At 43.5% G+C, this 23,252-nt stretch overlaps 1 protein-coding gene across 10 annotated transcripts in view; it reads left to right on the top strand.

Moving 5' to 3' along the window:
* ST7 (suppression of tumorigenicity 7) overlaps positions 1 to 19,475 on the top strand; it is a 557,088-nt gene extending 537,613 nt beyond the window's left edge. For all 10 annotated transcript variants that reach the window (XM_069228913.1, XM_069228910.1, XM_069228912.1 and 7 more), the window contains exon 15: positions 19,147 to 19,475. In XM_069228913.1, the coding sequence (XP_069085014.1) occupies positions 19,147 to 19,242 (96 nt within the window). In that variant the 3' untranslated portion in view covers positions 19,243 to 19,475. The remainder of the gene's footprint in view (positions 1 to 19,146) is intronic.
* Positions 19,476 to 23,252: the final 3,777 nt, after the last annotated feature.

Below are 23,252 nucleotides of genomic sequence, written 5' to 3'. Positions count from 1 at the left end.
TCATGCCAGGCTCTGGTTCAGGATAAATTTATTTCTTGAAGTAGTTCAATCATGATAGGAAAATGTCCTTGAAATCATATACAATTAGCCTCCACAGCCAACACGTGTTTCGTCCAATGAGAGATCCCTCTCACGGACTTCATCAGGGCTTAAAATCAGGTACTGCCTGTGTTTAACGGTACACTTATCGTACGAAGATAGATATCGGTCACAGGGAACGCCGTGCAATGATCTGTCCACGGTTACAATGTTGCCATCAAGATACTAGCATATTTGATTTAGGATTTCTGCAGTACTATACCGGGATGCGATAATTAACTGCGTTCATCACACGAGATTTCTTAGATCACGATAAGTGTACCGTGATTGAACTACTTCAAGAAATAAATTTATCCTGAACCAGAGCCTGGCGTGATTGCCCTTCACACAGAGGATTTATTACATCACCATACTCTTAAATTTTACTCTTGTGAGTGCTCTGACAGCTGTTTGTTGCTACATCTGTTTGTGGCATCAGTCGCTGTAGATTCGCATGTGCCCACCCGCCTCCCCGGGAGCCTGTAGAAGTTTGGAAGTTACCTTCAACTATTTGTATATGTATCATCTCAACCTTAAATAGGTACATACTTAGTCACTCCATTGCATGGGCACTATTACTACAATTCAACTCCTACCTCACCCTCTGCGGGGAAAAACAATTGAAGATGGAGTCGACGCCCATGCGCAATGGAGACAAAAGGAGGAGTCACTCGGTCCCGTGACTCGAAAGACTTCTTCGAAGAAAAACAACTTGTAACACTCCAGCCCAACACCAGATGGCGAGCTATGCAAAACATGCGAATCTACAGCGACTGATGCCACGAACAGATGTACACTGGGTAAGTGACATTTTCATTTAACTTTTGGTGTTTTCAGTGAATTTCCAGATTTTATTTTAAGGTAAGCTAAGATCTTATGGGACCATATCAATCATGTTACCCGTCATTTATTTTGTATACTAAATGCTTATTTTGGGATAATTTCCTTGAAAAACGGCCTTTCCTTCAAATTTAGGTTAAGAATGAGAATTGACTGCAATTAGAACTGTGTTTTACCAACAATGTATTCATGAAAAGTAAACAATGAACAGTGGTGAGACCCAGAACATTTATGTGATTCTGGGACTGCAGCATTTACCACATAATTATGGACATGGTGCATTTTCCACATAATTTGCTGAATCATTTGTAAAGTTTGCAGATTTCACAAAAATGTTTCTTGCTAAAATGGATGGAATTTATACCGCAAGAAAATGTGCCTCATAATTTGCCTTATTTGCTGCATAATTACAAAAACCATGACGCATAATTGGGTTCTGGGTCTCACATACTTTTACTAGCACAGACAGTGGTAAAGCTGTGCAGACTAGTTTGGTGGCTGTCATTGTGATGAAGAAGTCTATTTCACTGGGAAATGTGAACTTTTTCCCATATTTCCTGTGGAAACAAGGCTTATGTCATTGCACTTTGTGCAATAAGTCATGAGTAGGTAAGATTATGTGAAATTTTCCATCGAAAAGGCATTTTGATGTTTTCTTAACATTTGCCCTTTTACTGCATACACTTTCAAAACTTTACATTAAAAGAGTTAATAATTTGGGTTATTCATTGCATGTGTTATGTAGATCCGTCAAGCTGGTGCTAAAAAAACGAATTCGAATTTCCACCTAACATTTGAATTTCCAGTTTTTGTGTTGTGTAAATCCGTTTAGCAGTATTGAAGAAAGTAGTGTTTTGGCCTGGGCATGAAGAGGTTACAATCTAGTGATACCTAGACCATTAATTCCCAGTTCCTCAGCAGATTCAGGAATTCACAGCCTACAGGTAAATCTATTAAAAATTGAACAGCATTGGACTATGGAGGTTTGTCTCCTGTAGTGCATTGTGGATTTGCAAAACAATCTCTGGCTGCCACAGAAATATTTCGGTTGTGGCCAGCATGGTGCACTGAGCACTGTGTTCGGGAAAGAAAAAGAGCATAGGCAGGCATGATGAACCTACCCTGACCCAGGCCCATGTGGGCGGCTTCAGCGGGAACCCTCGACATTAAAATTACTATGGAAGAAGTTATGTTTTATCACTTGGTTTGCAAATCCTGTGCTTGAGTCTAGACCATCCGTGGGACACCCCCACCCCCAACCTTCCTGCGGTCTCAAGATTTGAAGATTAGTACAGAATTTTCAAAAATAGAGCAAAAGCAATTTAAAAAAGAATGTTATGTACTATAGCAGTGCTTGGCCAACCCCCACTGTGTACAGCCTGCTACAAATGGCCAAAATAGGAGGATAGGCTCAAGGAACAGTTGAATGTGGTATATAATTAAAAAAACAAAAGAAACTGACCACAGTCCCACCCCGTTAATGCATTGCGTATGCCTTAGAATGACATGACATGCTAAATGACATTATCTATTAAGGTGCTTTTGAACTGTAAACATTGCTTTAAAAAGCACCTGCAGCCATATTTCACAGGAATGCAGGGCCTGCTTTAGGGCAGTGCGACCGGTCCGGCCTGGATGGTGGGGCGCTGACCTCAGGGGGTGCTGTATTTAGCAATAACTTATGTAAATTGCAATTTAAAAGCACGTACTGGAAAGTTCCTTGTGTTCAGCCTTCAGGAAGCAATTAAATGTAAAGATAACCTTTGTAATTAATGTTCTTGCTAGAGAAAGAGAACGGTGTTTTATCAAGTGGCAGTTTTGACTCGCCATAAAGTAGCACAGAAGGTTAATATGCCTGCTGCAAAGAACATAACTATATTTTATGTGGATAGCTGAGAGGATTAGTAAAGCCAGCCTTTACCAGCATTTAAAACAAATGAAATGTATGTGAGAGAGGGGCTATGGAAGATGAGGGGCACTTTTGCCGGGTGGTAGTGAGGAAATCAGAGGAGGTGGTCATGGGGTGGAGTGTGCCAAGAAAGACTGCTGCACTGGGTGTCACCACCGCTAAAGCCAGCCCTGATGGACTGTCTGTGAGGGAATGAGCACAGGGCCTTGCCTAAACTTAGGTCCTGCAGCTAACCACGCATTCACTCCCCTCTCCACCCCACTGGTGCATCCCACAAACCTGTGTACAGTGCTGTTAGTTGCTCGCTAATGTATTGATGCAGGTCGTATCTTGAGGCCAGGCCCACAGCACATAGTCAAAGCTTGTGCATAGCCTGGATTGGCCACCTAGAGAGAGTTGGGCGCATGGCCAGGCCTCTGGTCAGGCCCTGTGGCTGACCTCAGATGTGCATGGTTCACTACTATCGGCCAATCTTTGCTGAACTTGGCTAAAGGACATGTTCAGTAGAGGTTTGACAACTGTGAGAGTTGGCCTCAGTAGAGGGTTGCCATCTGTGAGCCCCTGTTGTGCACAGCTGAAGGCAGTGCGCAGTGTTGCTCGGTTGCTCACGGAGTTGGGCACAGGGTCTGGTTCTGCGACTAGCTAACAGCAGAGTATGGCTACTTCTTGATGCTGTCTTTGGTGATCTAATTAATGATGTCATTTGAGATGTCATTTAACATGTCAGTGTATAGTCATAAGCAGTGCATGAATGGGGGAGTGATTTCTGTTGTTTTCAAGGTTTTGTTTTGTAACCATGACTGCACTTTAACTATTTTTCTTCAGTGAATTTCTGAGGTTATTTTTAAGGTACAAAAATGCCTTCTAACCAAAGTCAGGCTCAGCTTTAGCCTTTTTTCATTTTGTGTGTGTGCGCGCTTACACTCTGTCACCCACCACTGTGTAGTTATGCTTCATTCACACTTTCTATTGAAAATACACTTTTTTGATTTACCTATAACTTTGGTCTTCATTGATAGCTTTGCACTACATGTAGCACTCGCGTTGTCAGCCGAGGTGCGCCATGCCAAATTGTATGCAGTTCCAAAACATTGCCCGCCTCATCAGCGAGCACCTGTGGCTCAAGACTAAAAAGCAGCACCTTAGCCACTGAAGTGGGTGACTACTAGCTTCTCCTGAAATCCCTGTATACCTTGATGGGCTGGAGAGACTGCTGACAAAGTGGGATGCTCCCTCACCCGGATTCCTGAAGATGCCCCACATGGCTGCTTGGACTGCAGCATGGCCTGGTTGCTGCAGCTTGCAGAGCTGTGGCACTAAGGTGTATGTTCCTTCTTTTTTCCTGCCGACAAGTTGATTGACTGGTGAATGCCTTGGGTGGACCACACAGTCCGGGACTTCAGCCTGAATCGCTTCCCTTGGTCGGTCATGGCTGTGTACTCCTGTCAGTCAGCCGATTGCTGCCCTGCCTGGCTCTGCCCACCCACCATCGTCGCCCTTCCTGTCTCAGCAGCTGGAAGATCTGCAGGACCATCGCTTCCGTTTTGTTCTGATCTGTTGGGCCTGCTCAGCTGAAAACCGCCTTGTTCTCCCTGAGGGTTCAACACAGTGCCTCTGTGAACACACGCTGGGGATAATCGATATCAGGTCCTGATATTTGATACCCTGTCTTTCCCATGGCCCCGTGGACTGCCCCGGCCATCTACACTGAGCCCCTCCCCTAGGTCACAGTGGGGGACGCAGCCCGTGGCTTTCTCAATCACCCAGGACGCGAGAATACATTACCCATTGGGGGTCTGGGCGCCTGCCTCAAAATATTGCTAGTAGTGCAGCTGTGTATGTGACATTGACCTTTTCCAGACTCGATTTCCCACTTAACTGGCTGGATCACCCCATGTCCCTTTGTCAATGATGTATCTTACTGGTTGACTATAGCTGTCATATTCAGTAGGCTGGGGTCCCCCACACATGTGCATCACACCCTGCCCCATTCCACAGTACTGCTGAGCTGCCTGCTCAGCGGAGTCACCACTGAGACCCAGCACCCTCGTGTGCTTCTTCACCCCAAATATGGGTAAAACCAATAACAAGCAAGCCAACCTCCATTTCAATAACAGGTCATACATGATATGGAGCAAGAGATTGCTGTCGTCCCTCCTGACATGTATGCTGAGAGTATGGCTGCAAAGCTAAACGGAGTGAAGGATAGTCTGAAATTCATTGACCGCAAAATAGACACCCTGACTTCTAGACTGGACAGATTTCAGGAATGAGTCGATCAACATAATGCCAAGCCTTACGCAAGTCGAGGTGAGAGTCTGATACAAAAGATGCACAAGTGGACTGTCCCCTATCCTCGATCATGGGTGAACCAAAAACTCTAAAAGGTAAAAATGAAATTCTGGAAGGTAAATACCACAAAAATAATGTCTGGGATATGGGTATTCCTGGATCGGCTTCAGGGGCAATATAGAAATGTTTGTGGAGGAATTACTATATAAACTGTTTGGCCACAATAAGTTCTTTAATATTCTCGTCGTGGAGAGAGTGCATCGCATCTTAGCTCTCACACACAACCCTGACCAAAATCCTAAGCCTGACATTGCAAGACCCCTTAACTGTAGGGGCAGGGACCTAATACTAAGGCTATAGAGATCAATGTCTGATTTACAATAGGAAAGCTCAAGGGTTTTCTTTCACATTTTTACTCAAGCAGTGCAGGAGTCCTGGCACTCTTTCTTGGAGGTTAAGAGACTCCTTAGATACAAAGCAGTTAAACACTCAATGTTGTTCCCAGCCAAACAACGCCTGGAGTACAGTGGAAAAACTCGCTTTTATACAACCCTGGAGGCGACACTTGCGTTTATTAAGTAATAAAAGACACCCAGGAAAGCTATATCGACCAAACCAAATAGTCCGGCTGCCACCAGAAGTGGCTGGTTGTGCGGTGCAGCCGCTCTCAGTGACAGTGAATAACTCATCCTGTCTGCTTCCCATTGGCTCGCCACCCCTCACTCGGATTGCACTGATACATTTATGTTCTCTCTTTGTCTACTACACCAATGTATACACACTGGATATTACGCGTACTGCAATGTTTGTTGACATTGTTCAGTCTAACTGCATGTACATATAACAGTGCTCTTTTCACGATTTGTCATTGAGGCTGTTTACTACATTGTTGCGCAGTTGGCATAAGGTAAAATGATTCACTTTTAACAACAATTGTGGGCGCTATTTCCAGGGCTTTGTTGTGCTCAGCGCAATAAATATGCCTTTAAATTCTGTGTTTACTTGTCATATTTGCTGGTGATTCAAAGACAGAGGTCAAACGTCAGCTGCTTCATTTTTTGGTGGGAATTGGTGTCTTCTTTCTCTTACTGCAAAGTGAAAGGAGTTTTTAAAGTGAATTATGTGACATTGTAGTATGTTTATTTTTGCAATACACAACAAAATGTGAATACCTTTAATTAAATTATATGCATCCAGCAGTTAGGAAAGCAAACATTAAGCATTTGTTTTGTAAATCTGAAGTGTGCTGGGAACAGATTTTTTAATGGGACCAAAACAAATCAAGACACTTGAAGAAACACAGACTATAAATATTCACTGATACCAGATTTCCACACATTATTTATATGTGCTATATAGTTTTATCAGTAACACTGTATGTCTGCCAATTTAGTGTCCATTTCAATGGAGAATGTGCCCTCTGTAAATGACAATGCACTACAATACAATACTTTAATTACATTACAAAATCACCTGCCTCATGTCCATTCAACGTAGGTGGGTCGCTAAAGTTTGTTGGTAACCACTCGGCTATACTATGGGAAGCCTTTAAGGCGTAACTAAGAGGAATGTGCGTACCTAAAAGTGCTGGTGTTTGCAAATCGATTTGTAATCATCTGGACCGCCTGAAGTCCAAGCCTCTTATGCGTCCACCGGGGGTAAGGTGATACATGCCTGAGTTCCGGAGACTTTGACTGAATATAGATAGGAAGTGGGGCACAAAGTTCTCTACTTAAACTGAGATGCCCAAGCCTGATATTTGGTGAGGGAGATTGGCTGGGCAAAACACATGCTTGGGTCACTAGAAGAGAACACACATCTGAGAGAATCTCCTGTGTCTGTTGAGAGTGCAGAAGTCACCTCAGACAAAACTAACGTCTTAGCTGAGTGCCAACAGTTATATGAATGTTTATGCACCCAAGTGATGCACCGTGACAACCCCCACTTGTCAAGTTAACTTGATGGAGTTGCACTCGCTTGACTTGATGGTGCGGCCAGGGAGATATTGAACTCCCTGATAACACTCAAAGGTATCAAACTGGCAATATTGAGCCTCCCTAGTGATAAGGCACCAGAAATGATTGGGCTCCTCAAAGACGTCCTCAAAGAATATGTAGACCTACTGGCACTGCACTTCTTGGATATGTATACCCGCTGCACTGGCTAAGGGCTTTCTGCCCCCTCCCCTTCGTGGAGGCTGTTAGTACAGCACTGTCGAAACCAGAGTCCCCAGTGTGTGCTCCTTCTATAGAGCAGTATATCTGGTAAATACTGATCAGAATATCCTGGCAGAACTATTGGCCCCAATCACTTATGCAGTCCTTGTCTTGCCTGAGCTAGCTGAATTTATTCCCCCAGATATCTACCGCCTTGAGCCTCGGGGCGCTGATGGCCGTCATCCACAGCGTAGATCCACTGCTGCCATCGGGGGCAGTTCTCCTGGATGCTGAAAAAGTATTCCCTTCCCTTAAAAATGGCCCTTCATTATAGCGGTCCGCCGACGAATCGACCTGGGGAAACGATTCACTGTCACTGATCTCTCTGTTGTACGCGTCCCCCCATGGGCAGACTTAAAGGGAGCAAATCGTATTCTGGTTCCTTTTTTATTGGCGGGGGAGCCGGCAGGTGCTCTGAGAGAGCTGCATGCCTACCACAGCCTGCCTCTTGGAAGTGGATTGCTGATCATCTCGATTTATGCTGATGTTGCGGTGCTTCATGTACGGCGACCCAAGAAGAGCCTGTCCCCCTTTATCTGTGACATCCTGCACTTCAGAGGATACTTACGGCTACAGATCAATTGGTCCAAGACCTGAAATTCGCCAGTTATGATGTGCAACATACGAAGCAAGTCATAACCCATTTCTGCATCATGTTCAATACATCCCTTAATCGTGCCATGTAAAAACAAAGAAACTGTTTACAAAGAGTAAAATATGGGGAGGCAGGAGGGATGGTGTGCATTGTACAACATGACTGGCGAACTTCGGGCCTGTTTTTCGGTTTTGTGTTCACTGAGCCATAGCGAAAAGTAAATATATTTATATTTCTATGTTATATACTGAATTCCTAATCCTGTACCCTAAATCCTGATACCTACTTAGTATCATAAATCCTGTACCCTTCACTCTGTACCATTAGTCCCGTACCCTTTACCCTTCCGATGCTATGTTCATCAGATGCAGTGACCTTTAGTAGAAAGTGTTACAAGGGTAAATACACGCACACGGGATCAGTGCTTAATCTGCAAAAACGTAAGTGCCAGTGCCCTCTCGGGAGGCCATAGCAGCTTCCACCACCCATTGCTCCTGCCAGGACCACTGACTGTGCACACACAACTGCTAACCACCACACTGCTTTAAGTGTGACAATCCACACTACTCCAGGCACCCAACACTATAAGAATGGGCTCCAGGTATTAGTCCTTTTTAATGTATATAGGCTAATAAATTATTGTATTACTGTTTATTCGTAAATTAGACAGAGCGCTGCCACGTGGGAGACTGTCATAAGTGCAAGTGTTGACAATAAAGTATCAGTGCTGAGCACCGGAAAATATCTGCTCAAATTAAGCACTGCACTCTTTGCATTGAGCCTTTGAGTTATTTACATCAGCTTTTTGGTAACTTATTTAAATCCATTAGGAATGCAACGTGCTGTAATGTACCAATACCGGGACAGTGTTACAAAAAGGCACAGCAGTAAAAAAATGATTAGATTCGAGGAAGTGTCCGTACCAGTGTCGCCTCCATTTAAATGATTGCAGCGGCGTAGCTATAGAACAACTTCCCATATTTCAACAGTTAGCGTGTCTGTGTGATGTGGGCAGCATGGCTGCCGTGCACTACCACGGTATGTCTTGCACGGCTACCCTGATCTCTCTGCCTATACCATACTTTGCATTTTCTGTGCATCAAGCTAACAGCCGTCGGGGCGGCAGCGGGGCGTCCGACCTGTCAGCGGGACTGTGTCGAGTGGCACTTAGGCCCTTCTGCCGACAACAGCCTTGATCATGTGCGCTATAAACGGGGCGCTGACCACATGTTTGATTGTAGAGTCCGTAAGTGTGTGTTATTTATATGCAGCAGTGACAGATGCGCCTTTGGTGTAGAACAGTGTCTGGATAAATGGCCGAGACCACCTGTGCGCCAAACTACACCTCTGCCTTTCATCTTCCGATGGCTTTTCTTTCACCCGTAATTGGATAACATGTTGTCCGTGAGGCTGGGAGCGAGCCTCGGCATGGTATGCATTGATGGCCTACTGCTCTGGTGTGTGATGGTTTAAATATATAGGCATGAAATCTAATTAAATAACCCCTGGAAGCATGGGAATCACTTGTTTCTACAAAGTGATTGTAACTTGGAATCTGTAAAGCAGGAAGCACTGTGTTTTTTTTTCAGTAAATTAAACTACTTAATGGTAGAAGTGTTCAATTTGACCTTTGCTTTGCAGCAATACTTTCGATTGATTAGTATAATTGTTGCCAATGTCATTTCATTGGCGCACGTTTATTTTTGCTCCATTCGTTTCACTGTCATTACCGAGTGAGCACTGGCAGTATGGCTAAGATTAGGTTGCCGTTTTCGTTAAAAATTACCATTTTAATTTCTTAATAATTGTAATATCATTTTGACTAATCTGCACACATTTGGTAGTTGCCTGCCTGCCAGATTTCGTGAAGATTAAGAGTAGAACAGTTATTCAACTGAAGTAAAAGCAGTATTTTTATTTTCAGTCCCATGGAAATATTTTGTGCTGTAGCAAACTTTGCATGAAGGTAGAACTTTGCTCAGAATAGGCTCTGTGGTTTTGTATACACTAATTTATTATTTTATTTTTTTAGATATTTGTCCTTCAAAAAGGTATCATCTGGTCTTTAGTAGGTTTATTTTATACATATTGTACCTCATTCAGAGAACTGAGGGGGGAATAACTAAAATAGGTGTTTTTTTCCCCAGTCTTTCATTGCAGTAACCGCAGATCTGATCGGCTAGCTGGCCATAACTCAAACATTTTGTTGAATCCGCCATTTCTCTTGACTGTTGTCAGCAGTACTAGGGAGATGGAAATTGCTTAAGTCGCACTGTCAGATAATGCACGTAGTTAGGTAATTTCCCTCTTAGAACTAAAGCCTAGAACGGGCAACAAGGGGGGGTATATACTAAACTTCGTTTTTAGTCGGAAAAAATACGTTTTCTATTGGACCTCATTACTCTTAATCATAATATCAGACTACCTAGTGTAATAGCATTAGATGTCCTCAAGACACTTTTTGGAAGGGAGGATTTACTCAGAAAAGGCTCAAAGGAACCTATGAAGGCAGTGAAAGACTCGAAAAGAAAGCTCCCCAAAAAGCTGATGGAAAATAATGAGGATGCCACCTGCCTTGGACAGACTTCACAAAAAGTGGATATGGGTATGCAGCACATCAGCACAGCTTATTTAGGCCCTCTTCGGTCAGGCACTTTGGGGTTACTATGCGCAAGATCTTTCTCCAACAGTCTTCTGCACTTATCCTGCTTAAATGAATTTAAGGAACGGAATAAGACATATTTCTTCTCCACAAGCCATTTAAACCACTGGCATTGGGTCATCTGTCTAATATATAATTTGATTGAGCTTTGCTGATCCACATGCCACTCGCACACTGGCGTCCTGAATTAAGTACCATTCCCTATCAATGGGATGACATACTCTTAAAAGCAAACAACACCACTTGCCAGCACAGAGTAACAAATTTCCTTCTAAAAATCCTTTAGAGATGGCATGACACACTAGCAAAATTAGGGTGAATGGGTCACCTACGAGGAGCTCCATGTTGAAAGTTGTGCAGGAGAATGGACTCCTTGGCACACAAACTGTGGTCCTGTACTTCGGTGAAACCCTTTTGAGAGAGCAATGCAGATTATTTAGAAAGTAATAGCCCCACATTGTGGAATGACTTGTAGTCACATTATCTGGTAGCCCTTTAGAAGAAGTGTATCCTCTATATAATAGGAATACTAAAATCATATTGCACACATTGCAGCTAAATTAACTATATATCCAACCATATATTCACTGGGACAGATCTTAAATCTGTTTTTCATCGAGTAGATTAAAGCTGCCGGGCCATCCATACTTCTGTTTATCCGGACAGATCAAGCATCTGTATTGTGCACCTGGAAACCCAGTCTCCTGTTGCTTCTTTCCCTTCAGATTAATAACCAGCAACAACCTTCTGTCACTGCTCTCTCTAGTTCAGAAATCTCATGTCTCATGTAGATGAACTGCTAAACTCCATTTAATCCTTATGCAACCAAACCCTACAAATGAATCAGTCATAGATACTTAGTTTACCATTCTACTTTTAAACCGAAAAAACTGGAACAAGTAGCTCAGCAGCTAATGTCGAAAAATAGAAAGATTTGCTAGAGGATGCAGGCCTTTAAAGACGGAATATATCCTTCTGACATTAAGCTACTTGTGCACTCAGGATCAACTATTGGAAGAATATTTTGCTTTATACCCGGAACACAGCTAGAGAATAATTACACTCTGCCGGTCCGTCCTCAACACAAAATCATCCAAGACGTATATAAAAAGACTTTGCATTTTCCTCTTGGACAAAGTAGCTTTGGGCACCCTCTAAGGTGTCATGCTATTTTTGTAATGATCATTTAGTCTCCCTAATATATTGGCCAAACTATTTCCACCCCACCACTCTCATTTTACACAGCATTCTTTAGCAAGATTATCTTGATCCAGTTGTCATTCAGACTTAGATTGCTTCTACAAAGCAGTTACTCAATAAGCCTTAGCAAAATGACCCAATGTGTTTATCCCTTCAGCTGCAAAAATATAAAATGCCTACTTTTGTCATGGTGATGCTGTTGCTAAAGAAAACTATTACCAGTGCCAATAGACTAAGAAGCTTTCAGTAGACTGTGGGATAACCATCAGTAAATCATTAGAAAAGATTGTGGTTGGGCACCTTCAGAAGGTGGAGACAATCTACATCAAGCAAATAGTAACTGAACTCAGTGTCACCTTATCCCCTTCCTAGCACACAGCCAACTCTTGTGAAGTGTAGGCTCTCCTTTGAAGAGGTTGAGTCAGAAGACGTTTGAGTCTTTCCCCGCTCTCAAGAAGGGAAGGCCATACACCATTCCACCACTACCACTGCTGTCTGCTCCACACACAGTACACTCAGACTCTGATCAAGAACTTGCCAGTGACTCACTGACCCTAAAGACATCTCATCTTTAGAACCAGAATGCTCTATGGTATCTTGTTTTGTTCAGGTTGTCAGGCTTTCACCAGCAAGTCCAGCAACACACTGTCATCTGTTTGGCCTTGAGGCTGACCAGATGCTCAAAAAGATAAAAAATTATGCTGACACATCAGTGTCTCTTGTGTCCTGCAACATCATCAAATAACAGGTTCTTGCAAACCACATACCCTTGCAACATCCAAAGCACTGTATACCATGCCTACACAGCAATACCAGACACAGCAGTCCTTTCAGAACCCATGATATCAACATCCTATCCTACTCCAACGTTACCCAGCTCATCCTCTCACTCTCAGCAGACCCCTCCACTTCTAAGACCAACTTCCACAAAGGCATGAAAGATGTCGCAGACTGGATGAAGGACAACTGTTTGAAGCTCAACACTGACAAGACCGAAGTGCTGATCTTTGGTAACCATGCCTCCTTCTGGAACAACACTTGGTGGCCTGCTGAACTCGGACCCAATCCCCCACAAAGAGACCTCTCCTGCAACCCCAGCATCATCCTGGACAGCAAACTCACAATGCAGCGACAGATCAACACAGTTTCCTCCACCTGTTTCCACACTCTCTGCCTGCTCTGAAGATCTTCAAATGGCTCCCTATCAGCACAAGAAAAACAATCACAGAAGCCTTAATCACCAGTCGGCTGGACTATGGCAACGCACTGCACGCAGGAACCACCACCGGACTCATGAGAAGGCTGCAGACAGTACAGAACTCAGTGGCCAGATTGATCCTCAACCTGCCTAAATGGACCCACATCACCCAACACCTGAGAAACCTCCACTGGCTCCCCATCCAGATCAGATGCCAAGTCAAGTTACTGGTGCATGCCTACAAGGTTCTCCCCGAACAAGGACCAGCATACTTGAACAACTGCCTGAACATCTATCAACCATCCAGAAACCTTCTCTCTGCCTCCCTCTCCCTCGCACAGATACCGCGCATCCACCGTAGCCACAGCAGAGGCTGCTCCTTCTCCCTTCTCGCCACCAGATCCTGGAACACTCCCTCATCCACCTCCGAACATCACCCTCACTGACAGACTCAAGACCTGGCTCTTCAACTAAGCCCAACAACCCAACGCCTGGATACCCTCATGGGTGATAAGCCACGCTTTACAAGTACTGATTGATTGATTGATTGATTCAGGAAGGCCAGCGGCAGGGCAAACAAGGACAGTCCCATGGGCGTGAAGTTTGTGGCAAAGGCCACCCCAAAACTAGAGGTGTCCAAGGCAGAGGCACCTCTGCCGAGAAGCAGCTCATCCGCACTCCCCCGACCACCCAACATTTGACCGGCGAAGGCTGGGATTATACCTTTTGCAGTGGGAGGAAATGACCTCAGATCAGTGAGTGCTCTGTACTGTCCCCCACAGCTGCGATATAGAATTCCACACCATCCTTCTAGATCTCCCACCACAACAGCAAAGATGTCTGCAGTTTGCTGTTGGATGCGCTAAAGGCACTCCTTCCCTAAGGAGGGAAATAAGTTGTTGCTGTACAACAAAAACAGCTAGGAAACTACTCATCTCCAAGAAGGATGAAATTACACGGCCGATTCTCATCCTATTCGTATTCAGCTGCTATATTATGCCTAACCGTCTAAAAAGAATGACCCTATGGGATGTCTGCAGGGTGAGAGACCATATAGCCAGTCTTCAGGTCAAGCATGCTTCAATATCACAAAACATCAGGTGTTCACAACATGTATCTCAGATTTGTGGTATTTACCAGTTCCAGGTGCTACCATTTAAAGTCATGACAGCCCCCAGAGTGTTTACCAAGTCTTTGCCTGCTGTGGCAGCGCACTTAAGATACAGCCGCATTCATGTCTTTCCATGGCATTTTTGACTTTCTTATAAAGGGAGCCGGTCATTCAATTCCTTGCCCACACCCAGCAAACAATTCAAATTCTTCACTCATTAGACTTTACAATCAACACAAAGGTAACATATTTGTCCTCCAGACGTTTCTGGGTACCACACTCAATTTAGTCTTGGGCAAACTTACAAAAGCCTAGCAAGAGTGAGTTGCGGTAGTCCCATACTCTTGTCACAAATATGTCCTCTACTAAAGGGCCTTTCCAGGCAGTGGTCACAGGCAAAAGATGATTAGGACGTTCTAGTGTTGGAGGATAACCCACTGCTCATTGCAAACTGCAGTGGTGAAACAAGAATATCTTGTTTACTGGGCAGGTTGTTTCTCAACCCACAGCCACAGGTGACCATCAATACAAACAGTCTCTCAAGTGTTGGGGAGCTCACATGGGTGACCTCCAGTGCAAAAGCTCCAACAATGTTCCCATCGCATCATGTTGGAAATTATGGCAGTTCAGTTAGCTTTCTGAGCTTTCCAGACACAAATTGGCTACAGAGTGGATCTTACTTAAACAGATACGACCAACATGTATTATAAACAGAAATGGGGTTATGCACTCAATATAGCTGTTCAAAATCGTTCAGACAATGTAGTGTTGATTGATTTACCACCAAGTAGTCTTGCTGACAGAACTCCTCCCAGAGGTGAGGAGCAGTTTTGCAGCTCGTCTCATCAGGAGCCACCAATAAACTCAGAACTGATAGTTCACTCCCAGGTATAGCAAAGCATTAGCTCCATAATTTGGGCACACTAATGTTAGACCTGTTTACCACCTGCTAAAATGCAAAATGCCAAAACTTCACATCTAGGTAAACTCAGTGGTAGTCTCTGGGCAAGATATTTGCATACCCTTTTTTTCCAGCTACCACTGATTCGGTATGTAGTTCAGAAAAGTTGACTGTACCAATGATGTTCATTAACATTCCCTCAACATGGCCATAGTACCCGTGGTTCTTTCCCCCTGTCAGTGCGCCATCTTAAAAAGTTACAACGTTGCACAGATTCACTCACACAGCATCTAGGTCAGCTATTATATCTCAACCTCACGATGTTTAATTTTGCATTCAGATGGATACTTTTAACTGCATATTCTCACCTTTAAAATATACCCAGTTGCAAGACTGGATCCGGACAATTTTTCAGCATAGCCCCAGCACACAAGTAGGTGGCCTTGTGCCTCCCTGCCTCGACTTGCCACCATGAAAGTGTCAACTGGAGTCACATGTAAGTGGCTCTCAGGTGTGCCGAGGTCAGTTCCCTTCTTTCTGCTTCGTTTGACTAGAAAAAGCAGGAGCTAGCTCCAGATCCGCAGTTGACCAGCTTTTTGTTTCACAAAAATGTTTTTTGGGCAGGCCACAACTCCATGTAGGAAGTTTGACCTGATGAATCCGAAGGTGATAAGGACCATGAAACTATCTCACCAAGCATTGCCAGAAATCACTTAGAGCCCTAACCTGCTTGAAGATAGGGACCTGGTCCTGCGACGGATCTTCGTTGCACTGCAAATCTTCAAGTAATTCCATGTCAAAGAGGAAACCCAAGACGTTCAAGCAGGCCTCGTCCCAGCCTTGTCCCTTTCGTTCTGAGAAGTTGCAAGGATGTGAAGTTGCTTCACCATCTTGCTCCCGCCCCTCTGCCGTTGAGCTGATGCCGCACCTGGGTTTGAAGCACCCTGAGTTTCTGGGTCCATTATCGAGATCGCAACACATTGAGGCATTTAAGGAGCTATGCTTTGCATTTTGGCACCTTAATGGTTCCGTCTCGCATGCCTTCTGGCCACACGGATCCACCAAGGCCTTTAACTGTTTCAACCACCTGTAGTTTCACCCTCGGCACAAGCAGAACCTCCTGAACTCATTTCCGGTTCAGCTCTCAGTCCGGAGTAGATTCAACACCAGCACAACGAACTATGCCAGCAGCTGGCATTTCAACAATATCATCCATGCCGCCGACACCAGAAGCTGACTTTGAACCTACAATTCTGTCCAACTCCAAACCAAATCCATCTCGACCTTGGTCAGAACTGCATACCAATTCAGTTCCTATGCACTTGAGACATTCGTTCTGACTCAGACAAGACAATGCCTTTTTAACAACTCTTCGGGTCGTACTCTGATCAAAGCCAACTTGCTTTGGGTGAAGGTGGGGAGTGTGGGGATGATTTTTCCTCACCATATAAGGAAGACACTTTTTATACGGAGCTACAAGAGGCCAATGGGATGGACACTTCGCCTGATACAGGGCTGGTGTCCTACACCCCGTCCTTCTTCATAAGCATCTGCATCATTCGCCATGTTGATTTGAAGAGCTCCTGAAGTAATGGATTTCCATCTATGCTCCATAGAAGGCAAGACTGACTCGCTCACAGAGGTTTTGCAATGTGGACAATCCTCCACGGAATCTTTATTACCTTTAATGAAGCACTTACTGATTCTTTCATGGGCACTTGGGCAATTCTTTTTTAATGCCCACTAGTAAGCCAACAAGTGGTACGTCGTCACAGGCCAGCTCCTGGTGACACGGCCTTTCTTACACAACATCCTCCTCTGGAGAACCTGATGGTACAGGCCTCGATAAGTAGAGTCAACCCTCATGCCTTCCCTACGACCCCATAGGATAGGATGAAGCCGTTTGGAAATAAAGTGTTTTCCTCCACCAGTAGTTTCAGTGACCGTGTGCCTGGGACCCACCTCTGGGCGTGGCTTTTTTGTTTACATTGTGTCGCCCTATTTGGGATGTGTATGGCCACATGTGGGTCTGGTGTACACTGTGTCACAGGAACCAGGCTATACCTGGCTGATGGGCCCTAACTGGGGCAAATCTGGTCCTGGATTGCTTATGTTCCGGCATATGGCTGGGCGCAAACTGATGTGTCATTGTGTGCAACTGGGAATGGACTTGGAAGTGACCCTGGGTTAATATCACTGGTTGAGAATAATTCAACCATTACATCCGTTACTTTTTTGTATATCTTGCTAGGATGAGGCACTGTTTCTCCCTATACACTTGTACCTTTTACTACTGTGGTCTAAAACTGTTACCAGACCCCATTCAGAGGGGCTACTGTGCTACAACCATGGTAGTTGTCATTTGCCACTGGGGCCGCCCTACTATGGTTCTGCAAACTGGGCCAAATATGACCCTTTCTGCAGTTGACGCTCATGGGAGTGAGGGTGAGCAATCACAGCCTCATTAGAGAGGTAGCATAGGAGTCCAGAATTCAGAGCTTGGCAAGCAGCCAACAGACACACTAAAGTACTGACAGATGAAATGCACCCAGTCAGCTGTAGTCATAAAGCCTTTATTTGACTCCGATCTCAGTGCCATCATTTCAGCAAACATATAGATGAAAGTAGGGAAATCACAACAAAGTAGGCATAAGACATTATTACTTTTAAAACATCAGTACTTAAATTGCTTAAGTTGCACAGTATACACAGTATTGTGCAATTGTTGTAAGAAGGAGCATAGAACTACTAATTCTACCTGTCTCTTATTAAAAACCTATCTCATAACTACTGTCCTGTTTGTGCGAGCTGGCCTTTCGCCAGGAATTTCTTGGTGGATTGTCTGAGGATTGGAATTATACATAGAATTATAGATGGCTAACAGTGAATTACAAGGCTGTTTTCTCATCGAAGGGTTCTGAGTGACATCAGATAGATAACAAGACTTAATAGTCAGCCACAGTTCAGTCTCCTTTCTATTCATCCAATATTGCACTACTGGTATCTTCCAGGCACAGTGGCTCTGCATGGAAACATCCCTCAAGTCTGCCACAACCTTTGCTAGTGGACCACTCAGTTCAAACAGAGGAGCATTGCTCTTTGATCAAGTTGACACTGAGTCTTGCAGTACTGTGTATGAATCTGATCTAACCTTTAGCACAATCATGACCATCAGGTTCAAGATGAGCCACTCGTTAAAAAGCAAGGTGCCCCCTCCTCCCCCACCTTAGCATCAGCAGTTGTGTCTGGGTGATGGTAACCACTGGTTGCTGAAGTTTTTGTTTAGGAAGGCTCAGAATACATTGGGCTATTGACTTATATTTGGCTGAAAAGACTGCTCACAGAGTAGATCTACTGCGAATTAAAAGGGACTTGTAGTTCTTGAAAAAGTGATGTCTACAACAGGCATAAAACACCAGTCTGCATGCATGCTCCATGTTCAAAGTCTGGTTTAAAAAGTGGTACACACCGATTGATATGCTAAAGCACATATTAAGATAAAGGGGAATGCCCACTGACCAGATAAATATCCAGATCTGCATGGTAGTCTTAAAAATATTTTTGAAACATTTAGGAGCCAGTCAAGATTTTATGTACATACTTATGAATCGAATCTAAATATGTAACAAATGTATCAGGAAGTGAACCTGAACTTTGGAGTAGGCGGCTCATATGGTGAAGCTAACTCGTATTAGTCACAAATAAGAGCCTGATTAGAGGCAATAGCAGGCTGATTCAGGGTCAAGGAGGACACCCTCTTTTGAATGGAATGGAGTCAACCAGGCCCCTGCCCACCAATGAGTCTTGGCAATAGACCGAGGCGCATAGTGAAGAGAAGAAGCCCCTTGTCTCCCAGGCAAGATTGCCAGTGTCACTAGCACCCACCACAAATGACCCTCTTCTGCATCAGCATTTTTACATTACCTCAAAGAGAACGTTACTCCTGTGTTATCTGCAAACTTATTGAGATCATTTTATTGAGTTTCTTATGCACGCTTCCAGACTTAGGGAATAGCACGATTGGGAGTTTTGTTGAAAATGATAGAAAACTGAAGCCATAGTTGCTGTTTGAAACCCTGACTTTGTAGTAAAGCCTTAATTAACTGTGTATTTAGTAACTGTATGTCTTTCTGTTTTTCCACAGTTCCTCAGCACGCTTTTCGCTCCTTTAAATTTTGTGATGGAGAAAGTAGAAAGCATCCTCCCCTCCAGTCTCTGGCATCAGCTGACGAGGATCTGAGAGAAAACATTGCACTAGCCAATCGCCGGGACATCTTACATGCCAATTTTTTGTTGACCACAAGAAAGCATGACTTTAAAAAAAGGGAAGAAGTTTTGACTTAAAAAGTCTCCACGGATTGTCTGTTCGCGCATAAAAACTTTTTTGTTGTACAAAATAAATCAGTGTTCTGTTCCATTATGTTTTGCATTCAAAGGAAAAACAGTTCTTAAAATAAACTTTTGTGCACTGCAGCAGAACAGTAGTTTATTCCAAGTTCTTGAACCTCCCACGGCATTACTGCTGTTACCAAAAACACCTGTTTTAGAGGATCAATAATTTGCGCAACACACTAGTGCGATTTCACTCTTTCCAGACCTAATGCATTTGCCCATATAATTATACAACCAGAATTCTAGTAACACAATTTCAAAAGGCTTGCAACTAAAGCAGCCTTATGTAAGAAAACCCATTTTAAAAATGAATTTTTTTTAAAACTTGCTTTTGTGGCTTCCTCTGTGTCTTGGCATTTTGTTGATGCATGCGGACCAGGAAGTTCAGAAAACATGCATTAAGTTGAAGGAAGCCTACTGTTCACTTTTTTTCCCAATTTAGAATAAAATACAAATATGTTGTCTGACTTACTACTGCAGTGGGAGTATATGGTGTAGGGGCTTATTCAAGAGAAAGCATCTTCCTCCTTACAATCCTTTCAAAATCGAGGGCAAGTCAGTGTTGAAGAGCCAGTCAACCTTGTCTGCCCATACAACTTTGCCCTATTTGCCTTATAGGGGCATATTTACTGTATACAGTTTACCCCTCACACAGAAGTTCCTGATTGTCTATAATTGGGAAAGGGCATTTGCTCGAAGAATCATCTTTGTTGCAGGTTAATTTCCCTCTTTTGATAGACTGTTAGCCTAAGCAGAGATGTGGACTTTGGTGTTTCAGGCCTGACTTCCAACTCCAGGGCCCATTTCCTGTGTGGCTTTCTAGAACCATTGCAATCTCAAGTGCTGCATGAGATTGGAGCATGGAGCATGATCGTACTAGAGGGACTAGTAAGGTATTCTTTTCTGCTTACAGGGACGCTAGTCATTATTTTTTTGTTTATATATTTTATAATTCTGCAGATGGTAGGTTTTTTATCTAAACACCTAGGAACTCAGCTATCATTACTGCAGCAGGTGCAGTGGCTTCATGGCCAGCAGTTGGATGGGTTCACTGTACCCAATTATTCATCATCATAAAATAGTCTACTCCTGTTAATTCTTCACTGCCTAACTAGGTTTCGGAATCGGGAGAGGAGGAGGCAGCTTCCTTGCTTGCATTAGGGCCCCTGTCACCCTTAGGACGCAAAACTGAACGGCTTCAGGTGTAATCCAGTGGACCAAGGTCCAAAGGAAGTTCTCCTGCTGCCTAGATCATTGCTCCATCCATGTAGCATGTCTTGTGTGATTCAGGTGGGAAGGCCTTTAGGTCTCTCTTCTGATTCCTGGTTTGGAACACTGCCATCTCCATGTTTTCTATGTATTTGATAGCTTAATATGTCCAACAGTGTCAACAATAGTATATGGTACAAATTGTCGACTGCATTAGTAAACAAAGAGGGAACTGTCTGGGACACGCCCAGTGGCGTCGGTGAACAGGAACCAACAGTTTTAATTGGGGTGCTGCAAATAGTAAATGTTTTTCTGGTTTTTAAGCTGCAGTGATTTATTTTACTTCTGCTCGAGGGAAGATAGAATTCAGAAGACAACTGAAGGCTGTGCAGAAGTGCTCCAAATTGCAGAACTGATGTCTGTTGTACCGTGTCACTGAGCTGTTGAAAGAGGATCTAAGGTTTAGGTTTCTGTTAGGCAGTGGAACTAGAAAGTCTCTTTACCAGTTCCTGGCAAAATGTCTCCACGAGTGGGTCCGGCCTGTGTGTACAGTTTTAGTCTTCAGTCCCTCATGCAGGTTAAGCCCTGCAATTTTTACCTGTCTGCTTCTGTAGCAGTTCAGGTGGCGCATCAGGAGTGGACCATTTACAGCCATCATGGCAGCGGCTCACATTGACCACTCTGTTTAGATTCCACACCCAAGTCTCGTCTGTTTTTTACTGTGTTGCGTAGCAATTTGACCACTCGTTTCAAGAAGTTAGTATCTCCGTTGCAATTCCCTGGATTTTCAAGTTTCACTGTCACCCAAGTCTACCTTGTGACTTTAAACCCCTTCCTTTAGTCAAACCGCTCCTTTCTTACTGCAGCCTTCCTTTCTTATCAGCTCTCCTAACTGATATTTTACAAAACACCTGCCCCCCTCCAACTCCTCTTCTCACTCACACACGATGAAGTAATCGAAGTTGGTTTCCGGGCCCAAAACAACTCCAGCGGTACTCTCACATTCAATCTATACATCTCCAAATTGTTCAACAGTTCCTCTCTCCAATTCTCACCTAACATTCATGTACTTTGTACTGTTTCCCTCAAAGTGTGTCTTTTGTATCCCAACCATCCTATTAGCTTCTGGTGATACAGAATGCCCTTTTTGTGTCTTATCCCTCTTTCAGAAACATTTTCATCAGCAACCCAGTATTCTGCTTCAAAATCACAGTTCTTATAAGCCGCCACACACTTACGAATCTTGCTTTGACACTGCATCTATACATTTTATTGAGAAACTTTCCTTAGTGGTTTGTGGTCCATCTTAATTCTAACCCTGCAGACTTAAACTTTGTTTTAGTTTTTTGACTGCCCAAAAAAGCAGCCAGTGCTTCCTTCTATTTGACAGAGTGATTGTTCTTTGCACCTTAGACATCTAGATATTAATGGTATAGATTTTTCTGCTTACATCTCCCTTGAATAGAACAGCTCCAGGCATTTTACTACTAGTATGTGTTCTGATTATTGACCTTTCTCTTGTCAAAACTCTATAGGCTGGGGACACTCTTCAGCCTTTTTTTGCACAACTTATTTTCCAGTTAAATTTAGCCTTTTTGTCTAAAATGTCTTTTGTGTTTTTTTTTTCCATCAAAACTCGGAATTAATTTATTATAAAACTCTGGGTTTATTCAGAGGCAAAGCCTCATCCCCAAGAACAACCCCCAGCAATTCTCTTCCCAGCAACTCCCTTCTCTCTGAAAGATGCACTCTCATGGTTGTCACATCATGGCATTCCAGAGGGAGCGTTCTAGTGCAGCATCAAGAGAGGATAACACACAGGGCCTCCAATAGACCTGCTAAATCTTATATGCATGACAAACTGGCGGATGTGTTGCAGTGATGATGTAATATTTCAGGAATCATGAGACCGATTTACTTCATTTTGGTGTCAACATATATGAGGGTCAAGTAGTATTATAGAGACCAAAAATAACTCCTCAGAGCAACCCTTCCGCCATTTTCCAAAATGGCAGATATAATAGAGGAAAAAGAGGAATGAAATAAATAATTATTTTTCAATCCTTTATGTATATACCAAACAGTGTTTATTATCTGAATATGAAAAAAAATGCTTATCACTCCTGTTCTAGACACATTTGAAATGTCACTTTATTTGTTTCGGCAATGACTTGTGGTACATTTGCAGAATGTTGAACATTTGAGAAGAGCATATCGACAGGTACATCTTTTTGTAGCACAGACCTTTGAAGTACATGTAGGTTCTGTGGGTAGAGGCTTTAGATTTTTTTTAGGTTTTAGCACCCCATCAATATCTTCCCAACAAAATTCACACAAACTTTTCTCCACATATGCGTGATCCAAAACATTTACACATCTTCTGATCAAGAAGAACGCTCCTTTAATCTGTCCATGCACAGAATATGACATCAATGGAAGGACGTATAGCATGACTGATCTCTTGAACTCACTGTACCTAGGATCGTCAAATGTGTGACAGAACTAATTTTTCAAACACGCACACAGTATTTTTCTACGTCTTTAAAGTCACATTCTTTATCTGTCCCAGCAAATCCTTTTAGAAACTTCACAGGTTCAGCAGTTAAACCTCCAAACTTTGTTCCAGTTTTGCTCATAGTGTCATAAACC

This window comes from Pleurodeles waltl, chromosome 4_1 (assembly GCF_031143425.1).
Source record: "Pleurodeles waltl isolate 20211129_DDA chromosome 4_1, aPleWal1.hap1.20221129, whole genome shotgun sequence".
NCBI lineage: Eukaryota > Metazoa > Chordata > Amphibia > Caudata > Salamandridae > Pleurodeles > Pleurodeles waltl.
This window is presented reverse-complemented; position numbering and strand designations above follow the sequence as displayed.